Genomic DNA, 22,135 nt, shown 5'->3' on the forward strand with positions numbered 1-22,135 from the left:
AGAATGCTATAAGACATTAAATGGAATTGCAAATATTGGCTTGACCAAGAACATAATTAAAGATCAAGGCGCAAAAGACCAAAATACTGGCCTGATCATCTAATGCTTATGAAAGTTGTTTAAAGAACAGCAACTTAATGACAACAACTATAATAAATGAAGACTCCATGGGAATATTGAATTGCAATATTTGACTGGACTATGACTCATGCATGCACTGGCATGCAGCTTCTTACTTTTGCTTAAATTTCGTGCACCTAGCCTTCTTGTTTCTACCTCCAGTAAAAACTAGGAAAATGAGTGTCACGACTCCCACCTAAATATGATTTCTTCCATAGAGAAATACTTTAAATACAAAGTAACTTTATGCCAGTTCTGTGACTTAATCATGTATTAAGCCAACTTTACATAGTGTTATATAATCATTTTCCATTATGTTACTATACACGTTCTGTCTAGTTGGGAGTTTCAACACTGAACAGCCAGCAAATGAAAAATATGTAAGATTTTATGTAGTCTTATATATGGGGGAGTAGTCCTATTTATGCCAGTTCTTTTGTGACTATAATGCAGACGTGAGTACTTCCATATATCCTAATACTTTCTATATATATATAGATATATAATATATACTAGAAGATTAAAAGCACTAAGCAAAACTTTATGTACATATCAAAGAGCACAGTTGAGTGTAGCTTCCCCTTGCATATGATCTAATATATAAGACCAGATTCAAAGTCCCTATATGAGATGAGAAAATCATGACTACTAACCATATCATGACTACCCAATCAAGAAGTCCCTTAATGGAGTTAAAATATTGTGAACTTGGGTTCTTCATTGGTGCTTCATTAAAATTCCTGAACACTTAAACTTCTTTGGTACATTTGCATAGTTGTAGAGGTTGCCATGCTTAACTAACTTTCTTCCCCTCCCATATCGTGCTTTAGATGGACAAAAGTTGGATGAATGACCCCGATAGGCTTGTATCACCTTCATACGCCGAAGGCGTTAAATATTTCCTCTCACAAGCACGAAACCATGCAAGTGGAAGGGATCGCATTCGGTGTCCATGTCGTGCATGCCTTAACAATCTGTGGCTGCCTATATTTGAGGTGGAAACTCATTTGTTTATGAAAGGGATCAACCCAAATTACACGCAGTGGATATTTCATGGGGAGGAGGATACAACATGGAACATGAGTGATGAAGATATTGATGATGATATCAACCAAGAAGACGATTACATAGAAGACATGCAGGATATGTTGGATGACATCCGGGCAGGCACCTTCGATGATGCGCCCCAAGATAGCACTCCTGCGGCAAACAGGCCACGAGAGACGGTAGATTCATTATCTTTCCAGCAACTACTAGAGGATGCCCGACGTCCGTTATTTGATGGGTGTACAAAATTTTCAAAACTGTCATTCGTGGTCAAGTTGTTACACATCAAATCAATCGGTGGGTGGTCAATTAAGTCATTTGACATTCTACTTGATTTGTTGAGGTCTGCCTTTCCTGATGCCCTATTGCCACAATCATATGAGGAGTCAAGGTCGTTGGAGCGCGGTTTGGGCTTCAAATACCACAAAATCCATGCGTGCCCCAACGACTGCATCTTATTTTGGAAGGAAAATGCAGCTCTTAATGAATGCCTTGTATGTAAGGCTTCTAGGTGGATACCAAATACACACGGACAGCGCGCGGTACCTCAAAAAGTGTTGCGTCACTTTCCTTTGAAACCGAGATTGCAGCGTCTCTTCATGTCTGTAAAGATAGCAGGTGATATGCGATGGCACAAAGAGCAACAGACGAAAGAAGATAGTTGTATGAGACATCCGGCCGACTCTGAGTGCTGGAGGAAATTTGATGAAGATCATGGCTGGTTCGCTTCAGATCCTCGCAATGTTAGGCTCGGTCTGGCAAGTGATGGCTTCACTCCATTCAACAACTTGGCTAAACCTCATAGCATTTGGCCAGTGATCCTTGTCCCCTATAACTTGCCACCGTGGTCATGCATGAAAGACCAATTCTTCATAACATCTCTGATTATTCCTGGCCCAAGGTCACCAGGGAATGAGATTGATGTATACTTGCAGCCGTTGATCGATGAACTGCTTGAATTTTGGGTAGATGGGGTACCTACATATGATGCCTCAACTAAGGAGACGTTTATGTTGCATGCTGCCTTATTGTGGACAATCAACGATTTTCCTGCCTACGGGAATCTGTCTGGCTAGTCAACAAAAGAAAAATTGGCTTGTCCGTCTTGCAATGCAGACACAGACTCTAATTGGTTGAAATATGGCCGAAAACATTGTTACATGGGACATCGTCGTTTCTTACCCCCAGATCACATATGGAGAAGGAAGAAATGGTTGTTCAACGGTAGAGAAGATCATCGCATGCCACCAAGGGAATTTGGTCCTGAAGAGATTCAAAATCAATTGCAGATGATTGGGGATGTTCAGTTTGGCAAATCTCATAGGAAGAAAAAACGCACTGCTGAAGAGCTGAACTGGACAAAGTGTAGCATATTCTTCGTGTTACCTTATTGGTCAACAGTTCGACTTCGGCATAATTTAGATGTTATGCATATTGAGAAGAATATTGCCGACAACATCTTATTCACTTTAATGAACAGTCCAGGGAAAAGTAAGGATAACATCAATTCAAGGCGTGACTTAGAGCTTTTGGGCTATAGAAAAGAATTACACTTGATATGGCATGGTGATCGTGTAACAATGCCACATGCACAGTACACATTAAACGTCGAGCAAAGGAATAAATTTTGTGAGTGGTTGTCTGATATCAAATTTCCAGATGGGTTCGCTTCCAATATCTCGAACTGTGTATCTCGACGTGACTGCAAAATCTCAAGGTTGAAAAGCCATGACTGTCACGTTTTCCTTCAAAGACTACTCCCTATTGCTGCTGGGGGTATTTAAGAAGTGACATTGGCTTGGCTTTGACTGAACTTGGTACTTTCTTCAAAGAGTTGTGCGCTCGAACACTCGATGTCAACCGCCTGGCCCAACTCCAAACTGATGTTGTCACCATTCTATGCAAACTGGAGATGATATTCCTTCCTTCCTTTTTCAATGTTATGGTCCACCTAGCTGTCCATTTACCCCGTGAGGCCAGACTTGGGGGTCCAGTACAATATAGGTGGATGTACCCATTTGAGAGGTATCTCGGCAAATTCAAGCGGTATGTTAAGAATAAAGCCCGCCCAGAAGGTTCAATAGCCGAGGCTTACATTCACACCGAATGCTTGACATTCTGCTCCATGTATCTCAAAGATATTGAGACGAGGTTTAGTCGACCGGACCGCAACATTGATGCTGACGAAGAGGAAACGTTAGATGGGTTCAAAATTTTCAACCAGAAAGTTCGTCCCTTGGGTATGCCTTCGAACGTGCAATTAGAGGATAAACTATTTAGGGCAGCCATCTGGTACGTGCTCAATAATTGTGCGGAGATTGGACCTTATATAGAGTAAGCATTAACGAGTCTACTTAAAAATCATCTTTCATTCTATACAATTTGGGATGAACCCAATACCATCTAACTTCAATATGTTGCTTCGCCTAGATGCACCAAATGCAGGGAACACTACGAGAAATGTAAGGTTCAACACCCAGATTGCATCGAGCGCACGCACCAAACTGAGTTCCCAACTTGGTTTAAGCAACGTGTAAGTTCTTATCCATTCCTATCTAAGATGTGCTGCTATAGCTTTCATTTTATATGATTTGGATCTAATCGAAAATAAACGTTCTGAAATTTGCTTTTTTAAATATATAGATCCAGGAACATCGTACCTCGTATACATTTGATGTGTCCGCTGATCTGTACGCGTTAGCTTGCGGGCCTGACCGTTGGGTTGCAACATATGCTGCTTGCATAATACATGGAAAAAGGTTTCATACGAAACAGCGTGAACTTCGCCGTCGTACACAAAATTCTAGAGTGGTGGTAACTGGTGATGAGGCCACAAATAATTTGGACTTTTATGGAGTTATTAATAATATTGTAGAGTTACGCTACATGGAGTGGCGTCGGGTGTACCTGTTTGAATGCGATTGGTTTGATGTTGGTGATCGAAAACGAGGGGTGCGGGTGGATGACCATATGATTAGTGTCAACATGAACAGGACTTGGTATAAGGATGAACCATTCGTGTTGGCGAGTCAGGCTGATCAATGTTTCTACATAAGAGATTTAAGGGCGAAAGGGAATTGGGGTGTTGTGCAGAACTATGCAAATAAGAATGTATACAACATTCCGCCACGGCCGAGAGTTCTTGAAGTACTTGATGGGGAATCAAGTACTCCTGATGCCGATCAAGAAGATGAGCCATCATATTATTATGAACCAGTGCAGTGTGATAACACAGATCAAGTGGCAACTCAACTGAATAGGCCTGATATACTACCTAGCCATGTAGATGCACGAGAAATCATGGATCCGGTTGGTCAATGCATAGATTCAACAGGCTTTATTAATGATGACATGATCACTTCTGAGTCTGGAAATGCGGCCAGTGAGGGGGAATATTCAGATGAAGAGGACCTATCAACAAATGAGGGGGAACATTCAGATGAGGATGGGCACACAACATCTGATGAGTCTAGCGACCTATAAATATAACCCAGGAACTTCGTTCATTTAAGGTTGAGATATTAGAATTCTTGTTCGAAATTTCCATGTGTATATAGACATCTGACAATATGAGATTGACTTTGAAATTGGTATGTGTATATAGATAGTTCAATATGTGTTTGGGTGAAATATATGTTTTGATTTATTTTCTTACTACCATGAAGAAAATCATTTTACCTGGCTCGAACTACTTATTATGCAAACTCATATTTTCTTATTATGCAAGTAGCAAACAATCTTGAGAGTAGTATTCAAGTTTTACAACATCTATACCTAAATTAAATAGTATCTAACATGTGATTTAATTTGCTTCAGGTTACGTTCAATATTGGGAGGCTGTGTGAACTGGGATGCACTATGCCGTATCAAGGTATATATACGGCTGACTCTCAGTTATTCGTTTATCTATTTAAAGTCTCATAGTGTAAGGGTTAGTCTACCTAAAAGTAACTGAAAATGGTAGATAAATTTGCTTGTTTACGAACCTGTCTGTGCATATTGAGATTATTTTGTATCAATTAGGGCATCAATTTTATCCCACTATGTTATTAACTTGTACTCGTGCAGGTAATCAGCCGGGACCCAGTTCAAGAGGTGGAGGCAGACTTCGAGGTCTTCGAGGTGGAAGGCGTTATATCCCATACTCAGGTCGTCACTGTCGACCACGCGGTGTGAAATTATCTTCATATCATAGCACGGAGGAGTGTAATCAATCCTCCTTGGATGACTCAACACAGGCCCCAAGTCCCCCACCATGCGTTATGCCAACTCACGCGGTACAATATATTCAAGAACCCTAACCAAATACTGCTGGGGAACAATCACGTACTGGAGAACAAACTGGTGCACATTTTTCCAATACTTTAATTTTGAAAGCATTAGCATGTTTGTATGTGTTATTAAGTGCGAATATTCCACATTACACTTTCAAATACTAATATATTGTACCTTAAAATACAGCTGCAGATGCCTCAATGGAGACCAAAGGAACGCAAGAACAGAGGAGACGAACTCGTGGGCCATCTAGATGCATTTTCTTTGACAAGCTAAGGAAGAACGGGAAAGTGCAGTTGAAGATAAACGATGGTGAGACAGCCCCATGTTGTGAACACGCTTCTATGTTCACAACACGAGTATCGTGGATTGTGAAACAATACTGTGACATGAGTTACAAGCGTTGGTCGGATGTCCCACCAGTGATTAAAGAGGAGCTCATTGACCGTGTTCGGGTAAGTAAAAAATTTAATTGTCCTTGTTTGGGGTGTTGTTTATGTAGTATAATCATCGCCTAAATAACGAGATGACACATTGATTGTTTGCATGCTGCCTTATGTAGAGTGACTTTGTGTTGGACTGGGATCGCGAAAACCACCGATTGACGGTGACAAAGGTCTTACGTAAGCGCTTCAACTCCTTCCACCATGACTTGCACAAGATTTATGAATCCTATGGAAGCCACGCAGAAGCGTTGGCTAATGGAACTAGTTTGGTGGACCCCATTGTATGGGTGAAGTTGTGTGAAAGGTGGGGCAGCGATGCCTTCAAGGTACAGATAGTCTTTCTTACATAAAACCATATAATATGTATATATTTAATATGTCTAAATATTGTGGTGGAAAATCTGTTTGTCTATTATAAGTAATTGTTCCCTATTGTGTATGACAGAAAATTTCAGCTCAAAATCGGGAGAACCGAAACAAGCAGGCCATTAATCACACATCAGGACGTAAATCATTCGTCCGATTACTTGAGCAAAAGGTATGTCTAAGGGAAAACAATCTTTTCATTTCAATAGAATAGTGAAAATGCACTTTACTTGGAGGTTTTAGTGACAATATTACTTTACTATCACTAAAGGTGGTTACTCATAGCTTTTGTTGTTCAAACGTCAAATGGTTCATACACATGACAGCGCAATGAGAATGAGAATTTGGTCGACTTCTACAAAGAGACGCGTTGGTCGAAGAAAAAGAATGCATTTGTCACAGATGCTACAGAAAGTACTTATGTGAGTAGTGCAGAAACAGCCGTTGGGATCTATGTTTCTTTCTATACGGTAGTAAAATCATTAAGATAGCACTAGCTGATTATTTGTTAATAATCGTTGCTTTCTCAATGTGCAGAAGGAGATGCAAGGTAGGTTGGATGGCCTAGGACCAGAGCAACGTAGTGATGAGGCAGCAGCGACTGTCTTTAGGGAGGTTCTTGGCCATCGACCTGGATATGCACGGGGACTTGGGGAAATGGTCATCCCCGAGTCAAGTAGACAACGTGACAAAGTTCAAATGCAACAATACATGTCTGAGGCTGAAAAGCACAAGAAAGATTCTGAACAATATAGGAAGGATGCTGAAGCTTACAAGAGTCAGCTGGATGAAATGAGGACAGAGATGCGGGAGCTGAGGGAGCATCAGATAGAAAATGACAAAGTGATGCAGTCTTTCTTTAGGGCTTTCCCGTCGTTCACTGAGTCAGTTCGACAGACTCAGTGTAACGATTCCCCCGGCCCATAAGGGGCTTCTCATAAAAGGGCACATTTTTTGGGTGGTTTTTTGTGACACCGGGGAGGCATGAGGAGTCAAGGGTGTCGACGTGTTTTCCATTTGGGTGGTTTTTGTACTTACTCTATACGACACTGGGCTATATGATATAAATATATATATAGTATTATATATATTTATATAAATCTTGGATCTATGTCTACACCGGGGATCTCTTGGATCTCTCATGGTCTGCAAATGAGGTTAGTATCATTTGGAGTTATCCACCATAAAATGTACTTGTACAAGTGAAGTGTTAAATATATTTCTAGCAACTTTGTTTCCCAAACCCGATGAATAATTCATTGATGGTTTTATACATAAGTGGTTTTTTTTTTTTTTTGTTAATTTGATACACAGAAGGCTGACATTCTGAGAAGCTTCCTTGAGATGAAGGATCTTGGAATTACTTGTGTTGGAAGAGAAGCTTAAGGCTAGAGAGAGAGTAAGTTCCGACACCTTTTCCCTGCTCTGTAAAAGTTTACTTACAACTTGTGTTTTATTTTTTTCCCGTGTAAAATGACATTGATCCTCTACAGTTAATCATTTGGTTCTTAACTAGCTTTGTCGCTTTGGAAATTCTAGTAAATATGACTACTTTTGCACTGATCTCTCTCTCTCTCTCTCTCATTGAGCTGACCATTTGTGTAATAACATAATGGAATCTGTATAGCTTAAAAGGCTTTGAGGGTTGGACCATATTGTGGTGTATTGATGCTATGGTTTGGGTGTATAGAGAATTATTGGATTATAATAAAATTGATTGGAATAGCAATCATGGTAATCTATAATTTTATGTACAATTTGTTATGGTTTGCTAAGTAGGAGTGTTACTGTGACGGCTATTGTAAGGCGTTGCAATTTCCCTTTAATATTTCTCACATTAATGCATATTCTACTATTTTTCATTTTTAAGAGGAAGGGGGTGCCATTGGGCCTCTTCCTTGACAAATTATCATCTAGTTTCTCATTAAACTTCAGTTGTCATGTGTAGCAGTGGCTTTCCTTGTTATGTCAAAAGCTTCAAAGGGGATGGTTGCTAGAGCTGAACACCATGCAGGTATTAATATGTACTTTGGTTTCTATACACAACAAGTAATGGAGCTTTTATCGTCTGATGATGATTTTCTCCCTTCTGCTTCCCAAACATCCAACTATTTTGGAAGAAAATGTGAGGAGGTCGTAGGGAATGGATCAGTTGAGCCTATGAAGTATACTACCGCTCTTTATTTAGCAACAGCAATGGAGCTGGACTTTCAGATTTCAAAAAAGAAAGATTGGAGGCATTGCGGCAGCAGGGCACGATTGTTCTTTCAGATGGAATTTGATGAGATATGTTGGGTTCTACTTCCTTTCTTGTAGTGATATATTATTGTGTTCTGCATGCTTAGCATCGGATGCAGAAAGTTGGGCTGGAAAACTACTGCAAATGTTGAATCGACGAGATGAATTTAGCTTTTGTTGATTGATATTTGATTTTAGTTTTTTCAGTCAATTTTAAGATTTTTGTTGTAATGCTCAGTTCTAAAAGTTTCCTTCGGCTTTATCTATCATATAATAAAGAGCGGTAGTATTAGCTAGATTTTCCATAGATTTTCTGGTTTAAGTTGTTTTTCTTTCCAGGTCTATTGACCTTGTTATGGTACATATGCGAGTGTTGAGTTGCACAATTTTAAAGTAAAAGGGTTGATACATGATCAGGTCCCTTCTATATACTTGAACTTTTAGGCTTAAGTAGGTGTCTGCACATGTATCTTTTCCTTCACATGTTTTGAGGTGTCAAACATAAGTCTGGAGTGGATAGTGGATACTCCACTCATTTTGTCGAACATATTGATAAAAGCTATCTTCTACCTGCTTCTCGAGCAGGTCTTATCCAACATCATACTACTTATTTTGAAAAATTGATAGGCGTAATGCTCATGATTTTTTATATATTCTTACCATTTGTACAGATGGACAATAGAGGAACTGCTCGACGTGGGCTCAATGAATGCTCTTTAAAATACAAGGCTGGCCAGATTGATGATGATGATCAGCTGACTGGAGCCGCACCCCACATTTAAACGAGGGCTTGCTAAAGTTGGCCATATTGGGTTGTATGGGTGGAGTTATGGTGGATATCTTTCAGCTATGACCTTGGCCAGGTTTCCTAATGTCTTCTGTTGTGCTGTGTCTGGTGCCCATGTAACGGCCTGATTGATCAAGTGTAATTCTTCCTGCAACCAATGATTTGGTACTAATCCTTTGGATGATTGTGATGCTTATTTATTATTAAGGATAAAAGCTCAGTTTGTATATGAGAATACATTAATACACCACCCCATTGTAATACATATGAGTTTGGATTTTGTTGATGGGCTTGGATGGAACTTTATGTATTTATTTTGCATGTTATATTGATTAGCAACTTGAATGAATGAGTTTGGATTATGAATGGTGCATTTAGGAACAACTAAAAACCAGGCTTAGAAAGAAAATGAAGCCCAGGAAATTTAAAATCGGAATGCAGGTTTAGCGGCGAATTAAGAGCATTTAGCGGCAAATTTTTACTCGCCGCTATAAACTGACACTTAAATCTCCTAACCCAGCAATGTACAAATCGCTACTAAATATCAATACCGGCGACTAAATATTCACCGCAAATAAATTTATATACCAGAATGTATTTGCCAGTGATCTTGGAAACTCGCTTCCTCTAAATATATGGCGGCGATATATTAAATCGTCGCCATATATTACCGATTTGAAAACCAATTCGCAGCGAGTGAAAATTCATAGTATAATAGTATATAGCAGCGAATATTATATCGCTGCGAAATACTATGAATAATATGGTAAATATAAAAAATCGCTGCTTATTCCCTAAACCAGCGATAATTAATCGCTGCTATATGGTAATATACGGCGATTTTCTCATTGCGGCGATTTTGTGGAGTGGCTGGCAAATATATTTGGCAGCGAGAAAACCATTTTTAGCGGCGAATAGTAAACGCTGCTAATAATCTATCGCAGCGTTTAATGACAGAATCCTATATTGAATACGCGGCGATTAATTTGTAATCAGCAGCGAAAAAAAAATTCGCCGGGATATTAATATATGGCAGCGAGTTTTGGTTTCCGTTGCAGTAGATCTAAAGTGGGGCGTTAATACCGGCGACTTGCCAGCGATTTGTTGTGTATAGCCAGCGATACATAATCGCTGGCAAAACCATTGAACCTTGTAGTGGTATTTTACACTACATCATAGGTTATCTTGAAACGGAAAGAACAAGAGGATCTTATATGTCAAAAACAGATAATCGATGGAGAAAACATTCCTACCAACATTTTGCTTGCACAAACTGTTGTCAAGAAAAAGGAAACCAAAAGCACTAGTTGAAGATGCATACTGACTGTAGTCTCTGCTCAATGGCATCTTCTTGCCACACTAATGTACTCCACCATGATAGTTGGCCTTCAACGCACCTTAAATTGATTGCATTCCCCTTGTTGAAAGGTAACCTTGTCAACAATTGACACATTGATACCTTAATTCTTTCCAAAGATGGCCACTCTATTCAGTTGATGATTCAAATGCTTTTTACTTTAGGAAGATCAATGAGTACTAGTGTCTTTAGATTGGGAAAGAATCCAGGTTCCAATTCAGTATTTTCGAGCTCCATAATAACCTCTTCAATCCCAGGACATTGTTCAGCTCTTTAAATTTTGTAGTTTAGAGAGTTGTTACAATCATTCATTTGGAGATTATCTTCTTTAACTTCTGCCATTTGCTCAAAGTTAGAGTTGTTAGTTGGGCTAGACTTCCTGCATGAACAACTCCATCCCAAATGCTTGCTAACTCTAGGGCATTGTTTATGTACAACTTTTCTAAGCACTCTAACACACTTCTTGTGATACTATTACCATAAAAAATTGTTTTAATTTCATTGCACTCTTCAATCAAACAACCTCCGCATCTTGTTGATGCTATTGACTTCAACGTCTGATACTTTTGAAGCATCCTTGTGTCCAATCAATTCAAATGCATCAGTTTCTTTAAGAATATCTGAAATTGCACAATCAACCCCTCTACCATTTGCAAACTTCAAACACCTCCTGATCTGATGTTCAAAACAATCAAGAATTCGAAACCTGGCTAACGCATGGTAACCAGCATAAACTAGAATTTGAAATGGAAATCATTCCATTCAAAGCTCTTTGAAATAAAAATTTGAAGACAATCTACTTGAGGAAAGCAAATTGAAAGCGAAGTCAAACTTGATAAGGTAGTCACGTCCTCAATAATAGCCTTTGATACTACATCCCATGTTCCATTGTTTGGATCCGCATCAATTCTTAGCTCTTCCAACAAAGAAAGATTTGACAAAACATTTGATAGAATTCCACACCGTTCAATTGTCCACTGCCAGAATGCAATGACATCCGCAAACACTTCAACTAAATCAAATGTCCAACTGGAAAATGATTTATCCAGTACCTCGAATGTCAAGCACCTCTAGTTGCATGAGTACTATGTCAAATGGGGTTTCCATTAGATTGATGCAAGAATTCAGATAGAGTGCTCTAAGGCATGCAAGGCAAGATATAGATGTTGATAATAATGTAATACGAGTCTCATGTAAGTTTAGCACTCGTAGATTTTGCATGAGTTTAAAGAATGGCTCAGGAATTATTCTTAGAAGATGTTTCTACAGAGAAACAAAGTTGAGAGATTCTTGCAATCTAGCATTTCAGGTAAAGTGCACAAGTCATTATCCATCAGGAGATTTGATTTGCTTGTTCCATTCTATCTCACTAGGGGACTCTCGTAGCCCCTCCTTTTTTTTCACCGACATCTTAAATGTATTCCTTTGCGAAGAAATTTTAAGGGCCATAGTTTGCAATACTTTATTCATCTTAACATGATTCATTTTATCACTCCTCTCTAGCAAACACACGTTGATAAGGTCATGCAAGATTGTATGTCCTTTTTCACTTGCAACTCTAAACTGATATGCATCACCAAGAAAACCTCTAGCCCTCTAACATTCCAACAAATAATCTTATAGATTTCATAGTTTTCAGGATATAATGCTCCATACCTAAATCAAACCTTTTTATCCTTACCACTAACTTTTCAAAACAAAACTATAAAAACTCAATCAATTCATCCATGCCCTAGATTTTGATACTTGGCCATCTTTGTAAACTCCTTAGTCCATCATTCTAGAGGTGAATATTATCCTTTTACCTAAAGGCTTTGGCTACCATGTCTATTAAGAGCGACAAACTAGCACACTCATCAACATGCCTGGACGATTTACATTCCAACCCACTTTTTCCTGGAACATTTTATATGCATCAGCTGTAGACAATTGCCTCACAGAAATCTGTTTATCAGTTTCCATATAATGACAAATGTTGTGATATCTGGTGGCCAATACCACCTTACTATCCTTCTGGTTATCACGGTTTCCTATCTCATGTAGATCAAGACAGTCCCAGACCTCATCCAAAAGAAGTAGATACCTTTTACATTCTAATTCCGTAGATATTCAACACACAATTTCATTACGATTATTGTTGTCATCAATGATGCCATCCACATTCAATTTTAGCCATTGTATAATTCCATGTTGCAACTTTTCTATGCTCCAATCTTTTGATACGGTTATCCAAATGATAAAATCAAACATTTTAGCAATATCATCATTATTATTTAAGTTCTGTATTATTGTTGTTTTTCCAGTTCCTACCATTCCCCAAAGTCCAACTCTTCTTACATTCCTATCTCTTAGAAGGCCCAAAATTTCTTCAACCACCCTGTGGAGTGATAATATATCTTGTGTTTTGGGTGCATGCATAGTTCTCGCCGGTTTTGACAATTTCTCAGTCGTTACTGTTGTGTGAAACTTTCCCGCTAACCAAAGGCTATGTATTTCCTCACACTTTTCTATCATCTTTTTACTGAGTTTTGAGCGTGACGAATTAGGATGCATACTCAGTATTTTCTTCTTTTCCTTTTTGTTCTCGTACATGGTTTTCAGGTTTTGCACCTCTTCTTCGCTTCTGTTGACCCGATAAATCCAAGAAATGCATTCCTTAATGGCTTGCTTTGTTTTGTATTATTTTGTTTCAACCACCATATCATCCCTTATGGCATATAAGTTTAGCACTCATAGATTTTGCATGAGTTTAAAGAATCGCTCAAGAATTACTCTTAGAATATGGTTTCTACAAAGAAACAAAGTTGAGAGATTCTTGCAATCTGGCATTTTAGGTAAAGTGCACAAGTCACTATCCATCAAGGAGATTTGATTTGCTTGTTGTTGCTGCCATTCTATCTCACTAGGGGACTCTCATAGCCCCTCCCCGATTTTCACCAACATCTTAAACGTATTACTTTGCGAAGAAATTTTAAGGGTTATAGTCCGCAGCACTTTGTTCATTTTAACATGATTCATTTTATCACTCATCTCTAGCAAACACACGTTGATAAGGTTATGCAAGATTGTATGTCCTTTTTCACTTGCAACTCTAAACTGATATGCATCACCAAGAAAACCTTCAGGTCTCCAACATTCTAACCAATAATCTATATAGATTTCACAGTCTTCAGGATATAATGCACTGTACCTAAAACAAACCTTTTTATCCTCACCATCTAATTCTTCATAACAAAACTTTAAAAACTCAATCAATTCATCCATGCCCTTCATTTTGATACTTGGCCATCTTCGTAAACTCCTTAGTCCATCATTCCAGGGGTGAATATAATCATTTTTCCTGAAGACTCTCGCTACCTTGTCTATCAAGAGCGGCAAACTAGCACACTCATCAATAACTTGGCTATTAGTTCAATGCCTGGAAGATTTACATTTCGACTCATTTTTTGCTGGAACATTTTATATGCATTAGCTGTAGAAAATTGCCTCACATAAATTTGTTCATCAATTTCCATTTAATGACAAATGTCGCGGAATCTAGTAGCCAATACCACCTTACTATCCTTCTGGTTATCATGATTTCCTATCTCATGTAGATCAAGACCGTCCCAGACTTCATCCTAACGAAGTAAATACATTTTACATTCTAATTCCGTTAATATTCGCCACACAATTTCATTACGATTATTGTTGTCTTCAATGATGCCATCCATATTCAATTTTAGCCATTGTATAATTCCATGTTACAACTTTTTTTACTCAAATCTTTTGATACGGTTATCCAAATGACGAAATTAAACATTTTAGCAATATCATCATTATTATTCAAGTTCTGCATTATTGTTGTTTTTCCAGTTCCTACCATTCCCCAAAGTCCAACTCTTCTTACATTCCTATCTCTTAAAAGGCCCAAATTTTCTTCAACCACCATGTGGAGTCATGGTATATCTTGTGTTTTGGGTGCAGGCATAGTTGTCATAGGTTTTGGCAATTTCTCAACCATTATTGCTGTGTCAAACTTTCCCGCTAACCAAAGGCTATGTATTTTCTCAAACTTTTCTATCATCTTTTTACTAAGTTTTGAGTGTGACAAATTAGGAAGCATACTCAGTATTTTCTTCTTTTCCTTTTTGTTCTTGTACATGGTTTTCAGGTTTTGCACCTCTTCTTTGCTTCTTTGACCCGATAAATCCAAGAAATACATTCCTTAATGGCTTGCTTTGTTTTGTATTCGTTTGTTTCAACCACCATATCATCCCTTATGGCATATAGCAGACACATATAGCTTGCCTGCTTCCTCCATTAACTTTATATAGTTGCTATCCAGATCATTCGCATAATCAACTTCACGACTAATGTGTTTACAAATTTTTCTTCCATCTTTGTACACCTCAACTACTGCTACAACAGCTGCTGCCTCCATAATATCTGTATTACTTCACAATAATTTAGAACATTGACAGTATATCAAAATATAAGGCAAAATAAAGGGTGAGATCTTAGGAGGATGTATATAGGTAAAAATGGATACAGGTAGTCAAAATATGCTAACTAGATGCAATCAAATCAGTCACAAAGTTGAATTATTAAAGAGTTGCATGTAGCTTTCAATTTGACAAAAAGAAGAAGTAGTAGAAGAAGAAGAAGATAATGACATTGGACACAATTTTCACTCAATGGAGATTTTCCCTCCCTGGGCTTATGCTTCATTTTTTTAATGTACATTAAATTTTGATTTGTCAAAAGAAATTGGGTATTTACGCTAATAACTTTAGAAAAAGTTACATTTCACATGTAACCATCATTGGACTATACTTGTACCATTTTGTACCATTAAAGTTCCATTTCATTTTAACTTCAACTTCCATCAATTCTTGGAATTAGGATGAATGGAAGTGTCATTTCATATACACGAAATATTGAAACTGAACAAGAACAAGAGAGAAAATTATGCAAATATGTTATGTCACCATGGGAAGATAAATATATATTGCCTATGCTGCAGCAGTAGTTGAGGTGTACAAAGAAGGGAGAAAGATTTGTAAACACATTAGTCGTGAAGTTGATTATGCGAATGATCTGGATGACAACTAATACAAGACAAGTTGTGTGCTAGAAGGGATGATATAGTGGTTGAAACAAACAAATACAAGACAAAGCAGGCCACCAAGGAATGCATTTCTTGGATTTCTCAGGTCAAAGAAGCAAAGAAGAGGTGCAAAACCTAAAAACCATGTACAAGAAAAAAAGGAAAAGAAGAAAATACTGAGTATGCTTCCTAATTTGTCACACTCAAAACTTAGTAAAAAGATGATAGAAAAGTTTGAGAAAATACGTAGCCTTTGGTTAGCGGGAAAGTTTGACACAGCAATAATGGTTGAGAAATTGCCAAAACCTGTGACAACTATGCCTGCACCCAAAACACAAGATATTCCATGACTCCACATGGTGGTTGAAGAAAATTTGGGCCTTTTAAGAGATAGGAATGTAAGAAGAGTTGGACTTTGGGGAATGGTAGGAACTGGAAAAACAACAATAATGCAGAACTTGAATAATAATGATGATATTGCTAAAATGTTTAATTTCGTCATTTGGATAACCGTATCAAAAGATTGGAGTATAAAAAAGTTGTAACATGGAATTATACAATGGCTAAAATTGAATATGGATGGCATCATTGAAGACAACAATAATCGTAATGAAATTGTGTGGCGAATATTTACGGAATTAGAATGTAAAATGTATTTACTTCGTTAGGATGAAGTCTGGGACGGTCTTGATCTACATGAGATAGGAAATCATGATAACCAGAAGGATAGTAAGGTGGTATTGGCTACTAGATTCCGCGACATTTTTCATTAAATGGAAATTGATGAACAAATTTATGTGAGGCAATTTTCTACAGCTAATGCATATAAAATGTTCCAGCAAAAAATGAGTCGGAATGTAAATCTTCCAGGCATTGAACTAATAGCCAAGTTATTGATGAGTGTGCTAGTTTGCCGCTCTTGATAGACAAGGTAGCGAGAGTCTTCAGGAAAAATGATTATATTCACCCCTGGAATGATGGACTAAGGAGTTTACGAAGATGGCCAAGTATCAAAATGAAGGGCATGGATGAATTGATTGAGTTTTTAAAGTTTTGTTATGAAGAATTAGATGGTGAGGATAAAAAGGTTTGTTTTAGGTACAGTGCATTATATCCTGAAGACTGTGAAATCTATATAGATTATTGGTTAGAATGTTGGAGACCTGAAGGTTTTCTTGGTGATGCATATCAGTTTGGAGTTGCAAGTGAAAAAGGACATACAATCTTGCATAACCTTATCAACGTGTGTTTGCTAGAGATGAGTGATAAAATGAATCATGTTAAAATGAACAAAGTGCTGCGGACTATAACCCTTAAAATTTCTTCGCAAAGTAATACATTTAAGATGTTGGTGAAAATCGGGGAGGGGCTATGAGAGTCCCCTAGTGAGATAGAATGGCAGCAACAACAAGCAAATCAAATCTCCTTGATGGATAGTGACTTGTGCACTTTACCTAAAATGCCAGATTGCAAGAATCTCTCAACTTTGTTTCTTTGTAGAAACCATATTCTAAGAGTAATTCTTGAGCCATTCTTTAAACTCATGCAAAATCTATGAGTGCTAAACTTACATGGGACTGGTATTACATTATTTTCAGGATCTATATCTTGCCTAACATGTCTCAGAGCACTGTATCTAATTTCTTGCATCAATCTAATGGAAATCGCATTTGACATAGGACTCATGCAACTGGAGGTGCTTGACATTCGTGGTATAGGGATAAATCATTTTTCGACATGGATTGGACATTTGATTCAATTGAAGTGTTTGCGGATGTTACTGTATTGTGGCAGTGGACAATCGAACGATGCTGAATTCTATCAAAATGTTTTGTCAAATCTTTCTTTGTTGGAAGAGTTAAGAATTGATGTGGATTCAGACAATGGAACATGGGATGTAGTATCGAAGGCTATTATTGAGGACATGGCTACCTTATCACATTTGACTTCGCTTTCAAGTTGCTTTCCTCATGTAGATTGTCTTGATATTTTTTTATCTCAAAGAGCCCTGTATGAATGGATTTCCTTTTCAAATTCTAGTTTTCTTTTGGTTACCATGCGTTAGCCAGGTATAGAATTCTTAACTGTTTTGAATATCAGATCAGGAAGTGTTTAAAGTTTGCAAATGGTAGAGGGGTTGATTGTGCAATTTCATAGATTCTTAAATAAACTAATGCATTTGAATTGATTGGACACAAGGGAGCTTCAAAACTGTCAGACTTCAAAGTCATAGCATCAACATGATCCGAGGTTGTTTGGTTGAAGAGTGCAATGAAATTAAAACAATTGTTGATGGCAATAGTAACACAAGAAGTATGTAAGAGTGTTTAGAAAAATTGTACATAAATAATGCCCTAGAGTTAGTAAGAGTTTGGGAAGGAGTTCGTGCTGGATGTCTAGCCCAACTAACAACCTTAACTTTGAGCAGATGCCAGTAGTTAAAGAAGATATTCTCTTAAGGAATGAGTGAACAACTCTCTAAACTATAGAATTTAAGAGTTGAACAATGTCCTGAGATTGAAGAGGTTTTTATGGAGTTTGAAAACCTGAATTGGAACCTAGATCCTTTCCCAATCTAAAGGATCTTCCAAAAGTAAAAAGCATTTGGATCGACCACTCAATAGAGTGGCCATCTTTAGAAAGGATTAATGTATCAATGTGCCACTTATTGACAAGGTTGCCCTTCAACAAGGGGAATGCAATCAATTTAAGGTGCGTTATCCTGGTGGAGTACATTTGTTTGGCCTTTCATGTGATTCTCAGTTCCGTTAGAGTTCGTTCTTGGCCTCTCGTGTGACTATCGGCGGTATCGGGGTCCATGTCTGGGGTTCCTTGTGACTTTCGGCTCCATCTGAGTGCTTCTTTTGAATTATTGGCTCTATCTAAGTCGATTTTTGGCGTTCCTTGTGCTTTTCGACTCAATCTGGTACTCTTTGGGATTTCTTCTCATTGTCAGTAACTTTAGAGTTTTTTTTTTTTTTTTTTTTTTTTTGCCTAGGTGTCATATTTGAATCTAGGACACGTGGTAGTTGTGGCTGTAGCAACTGGGTGTTATTTTTTTGGAGTTCCTTAATCTAGTCACTATAGCAACTCTCTGGCGGATGTTCTTGTGGCTGCAGATTGAAAGGGATGAGGGCGTACGGATATCTAAAAGAAAGAAAAAAAACCAACATGTGGATTCGTGCGGTGTATATGAAATAAATGGAGGTTGAGTAAATTTTCTCCTAGAATATATATAACAATAAACAACAAAACATTCAATAAAATTACTTTAGTTATTACGTACGATTAACTAGGGTTTACGAGCCACTGCCAAGAATTTAACAAGCTAAGTGTTGAATGGTGTGAGCAAAAGAAAAAATGTATGAAATTGAAGCAGATAAGACCCAACGATTTTCAAGTTTTTGTAGCAAGTCATTGGAGCGTTTGCTTCTTGATAGATAACCATTTTATCTTGTCATTTCTTCTTGTAGAATATTTATGACAATATTTATTTACATATGATTATCTTGAGATTTCTTCTTGTACAAGTGTAATTCCAATCATAGAGGTGATATAGAATGTGGCACCACGTTTCTCAATAAAGAGCTTGGCGAGGATTTGTGGTACCAAGGATGCCAGTCGATTGGCTACACCCCAGTTTTAATATCTGATCTAGGCATGTAATCATAAATCAAGTGCGTGGTAGGTGAATAAGTCGTAGCAGAATAAGTAAACCTTTAGTCAATGACTAAGTATTAATTGTGCAAATGGTCTATACCGATAACAGGTTCACCCATTATAAATAATAATATCCACATGTCATTATTACTTCCTAAATAATGTTATATTATATAGCAAAAACTGTTCATCACATAAATCCAAGTACAACAAACCGAATATAGTTTGTTGCCTCACTAAAAGGTACACACCACAAAATACAAATAACTAATAGCAAAGACAAGCCTTCGCTTCTATCACTCGGATGGGAACAATCCTTCTTAGGGGTAGGCAGTGGGGCCCTGAACTCTACTGCCCTACCCTCACATAGGAGGGGGGAGACCCCCGTCTGCCAGATGCGGGTGGCGGGGCCACCTGCACCGCATCTGGCCCTCTAGCAAGGGGAGGTGGGCCCAATATATATAACATATATTATTTAAAAAAACCCTCATATAAAAAAAAATCGGCATCGTTTTGAGTAGTGGTTCTGATGTTTTGCCAACCCCTGCCCCCAAACCACCTCACACCTTCAGTACTCTGAATTAGATCAACCTCTCTCATCTCTCTCTCTCTCATCTTTTTGAAACCCTAGCCTCTCTTTCTCTCACGCTCCGTCTGTCACACGCCGTCAACTCGTCACCGTTGTCATTCGTTGCCCTATTCGTCGCTCGCCTAGTCTGTCACCAAAGGTAAATTTATGATTTGGAGTGAAATGTAATTTTTTTCATTTCTGTTTTTTTATTATTATTTGTGTTGAGTTATGGAGGATGAGATTAAGTTGAGGAGTTGGAGATGAGATTTTGAATTGTGTGCAGTGGAGTGTGGAGATTTGTTTGTTTGTTGATTGTTGTTTGTAAAATAAAAATTTCTACATGTGAAATTACAACTTTAGGATTTCGGATTGAAACCCTAAATTAATCCAAAAATTGCTCCAACACTTAGAAGCAACACTAACATACAAATTAAAATCTAGGGCAAGAAAACTTACAATTTTCGTGACCCTCTAAAGCTTTCAACACAAGAACTCCACTCAACTCACTTAGTTTCTACTCTCTTGCACTCTAAAGGGAGAAGAGTTCTCAAGAACTCAAGAGAAGCTTGGAGAAGAGTTGTGGAGGAAGTGATGGAGTGGGCGAGATTTTATAGTGTTCCATGTAGGGATGAGGGGAGTAAGGCACGACGATAGAGGGTTGTGGGATTCGTGGAAGTGGGCAGTTGTGTGTATCATCCTTGTGTAGTGAATAGTGCCCTAGAAGCCACCATGATCTCATCAAAGTCAGGTGCTGAAAGAGGCTAGGAGGTGTAGGGCTACTGTCATGTAGAAGTGAAAGAAGAAAAGAAAAAGAAAAATAAAAAAATAAAACCAAGGCATGATGCCATGCCATTATGTCGCCAGGTAGGGATCTCCATAGCTATCTAGATTTTTATTTTTTTCTTGTCTCACCTTTATTTTATCTCAATGGTTGATTTGTGCAAGTAACATGACACTCCTTGAAGTCTTTTTCAGGTGGTAGAATATGGAGGTTGGGCTACCAAGTGACAATGAAGTGACAACTCAAAGGGAAGGGTGAAATGGAGGTGGTTGCCGAGTGGTGTTTTGCACAAAATACCAATCTTTTTTGGCTCTATTTGGGGTGGCTTTCAGTCAAGGTTCACCATGATGATTGGAGGGGCTCTTGGGGATTGGAGGAGGATGGAGGTGACATGTGGTGGTGGCCGAGCCATGTGCAGTAGTGCAACTAAAACACAAGCCATTCGGTTTCCATCCAACCAATGTTTAGGCACATTCAATTTGGGGTTTTTGGTTTGGTTCTTGGAACCAATTTCGTCCACCACTAAGACTACGCTGAGAAGGGTATTCTAAGGTGCTAAAAGACAATAATGCCCTTGAGAAAAAGGTACAAAAATTTTGGGCTCGGGGCTATTCAATCCATTGCCCACAAGGGCACACGTGTGCCGATTGGTGTGGACTTAGGGTTTTGACATGTCATTACGCTTAATTAAATGTGTGGAGATTTATCTATGGTTATAATATGATCTAATAATGATGAAATTGACTAATAAAACAAGGAGATTTTAGATAAAAAAAGATGAGAAAAAATAATTAAAAAGGAAACTAAGCTTAAAATATGGTCTAAGAGATCATTAATCATGTGGAAGTTGATCAATGCTCTTAACCCAAGTTCAAAACATAATTTGGGTCCAAATAAGTCCTTAGGGGCGTGGGGTATGACATGGACTTGAGGGAAACTAATGATATGATGTATGTGGGCTTCAAATAGAAGTGTGAAAAAAAACAAGACAAGGCATTGGGCCTTGTTGGGCATAAAAAGGTCAAGTGTGGTAGTTGCATGGTTTATGGGCTTTGGGTGTGGGTTGATGGGAGACCTTAGGTTGAGATTTTAAGAGGTCATGAGAGGCCTTAAGATCAACAAAAATGAGGCTTGGAAGGCTTGCCTTATCATAAGTGGGCCATGGGTCAAAGCCTAACACCAAGTTAGGCCCATAAGGCCTTATGCCTTCCTCACACTTGGGCGAAGTCTTTTCTATGGCTAGCCTACAAAGACTTAAACTCTTATAAGGCTTCTAAGTCTTGGCCCATAACTTTCTAAGGGTTTAAGGGCCTTAAGTGTAGCACTAATGGGCTTGCTGTCTAAAACACTCATTCTTAACCTTTTAACCACTAATAGCACTAAGTGTCATAGTTTAAT

At 38.2% G+C, this 22,135-nt stretch overlaps 2 protein-coding genes across 2 annotated transcripts; both read left to right on the forward strand.

Annotated features, from left to right (window-relative positions):
* The first annotated feature begins 950 nt into the window (after window positions 1-950).
* LOC121238155 lies at window positions 951-2,243 on the forward strand. The gene has a single exon (XM_041134995.1). The coding sequence runs from the start codon at window positions 951-953 to the stop codon at window positions 2,241-2,243; it is 1,293 nt and encodes a 430-aa protein (XP_040990929.1).
* A 3,399-nt stretch (window positions 2,244-5,642) lies between these two features.
* Window positions 5,643-7,289, forward strand: LOC121238156. Its single transcript, XM_041134996.1, has 5 exons — window positions 5,643-5,897; window positions 6,005-6,214; window positions 6,334-6,426; window positions 6,581-6,676; window positions 6,792-7,289. The coding sequence occupies exons 1-5, from the start codon at window positions 5,643-5,645 to the stop codon at window positions 7,179-7,181; spliced, it is 1,044 nt and encodes a 347-aa protein (XP_040990930.1). The 3' UTR covers window positions 7,182-7,289.
* Window positions 7,290-22,135: the final 14,846 nt, after the last annotated feature.

This window comes from Juglans microcarpa x Juglans regia, chromosome 7D, assembly GCF_004785595.1.
Source record: "Juglans microcarpa x Juglans regia isolate MS1-56 chromosome 7D, Jm3101_v1.0, whole genome shotgun sequence".
Lineage (NCBI taxonomy): Eukaryota > Viridiplantae > Streptophyta > Magnoliopsida > Fagales > Juglandaceae > Juglans > Juglans microcarpa x Juglans regia.

Coding starts and splice junctions, on each gene's coding strand:
- LOC121238155 (XM_041134995.1), top strand. CDS start 951: ATGGACAAAAGTTGGATGAATGACCCCGATAGGCTTGTATCACCTTCA.
- LOC121238156 (XM_041134996.1), top strand. CDS start 5,643: ATGGAGACCAAAGGAACGCAAGAACAGAGGAGACGAACTCGTGGGCCA. Junction 6,215..6,333: donor GGGGCAGCGATGCCTTCAAG/GTACAGATAGTC, acceptor TGTGTATGACAG/AAAATTTCAGCTCAAAATCG. Junction 6,427..6,580: donor TCCGATTACTTGAGCAAAAG/GTATGTCTAAGG, acceptor TACACATGACAG/CGCAATGAGAATGAGAATTT.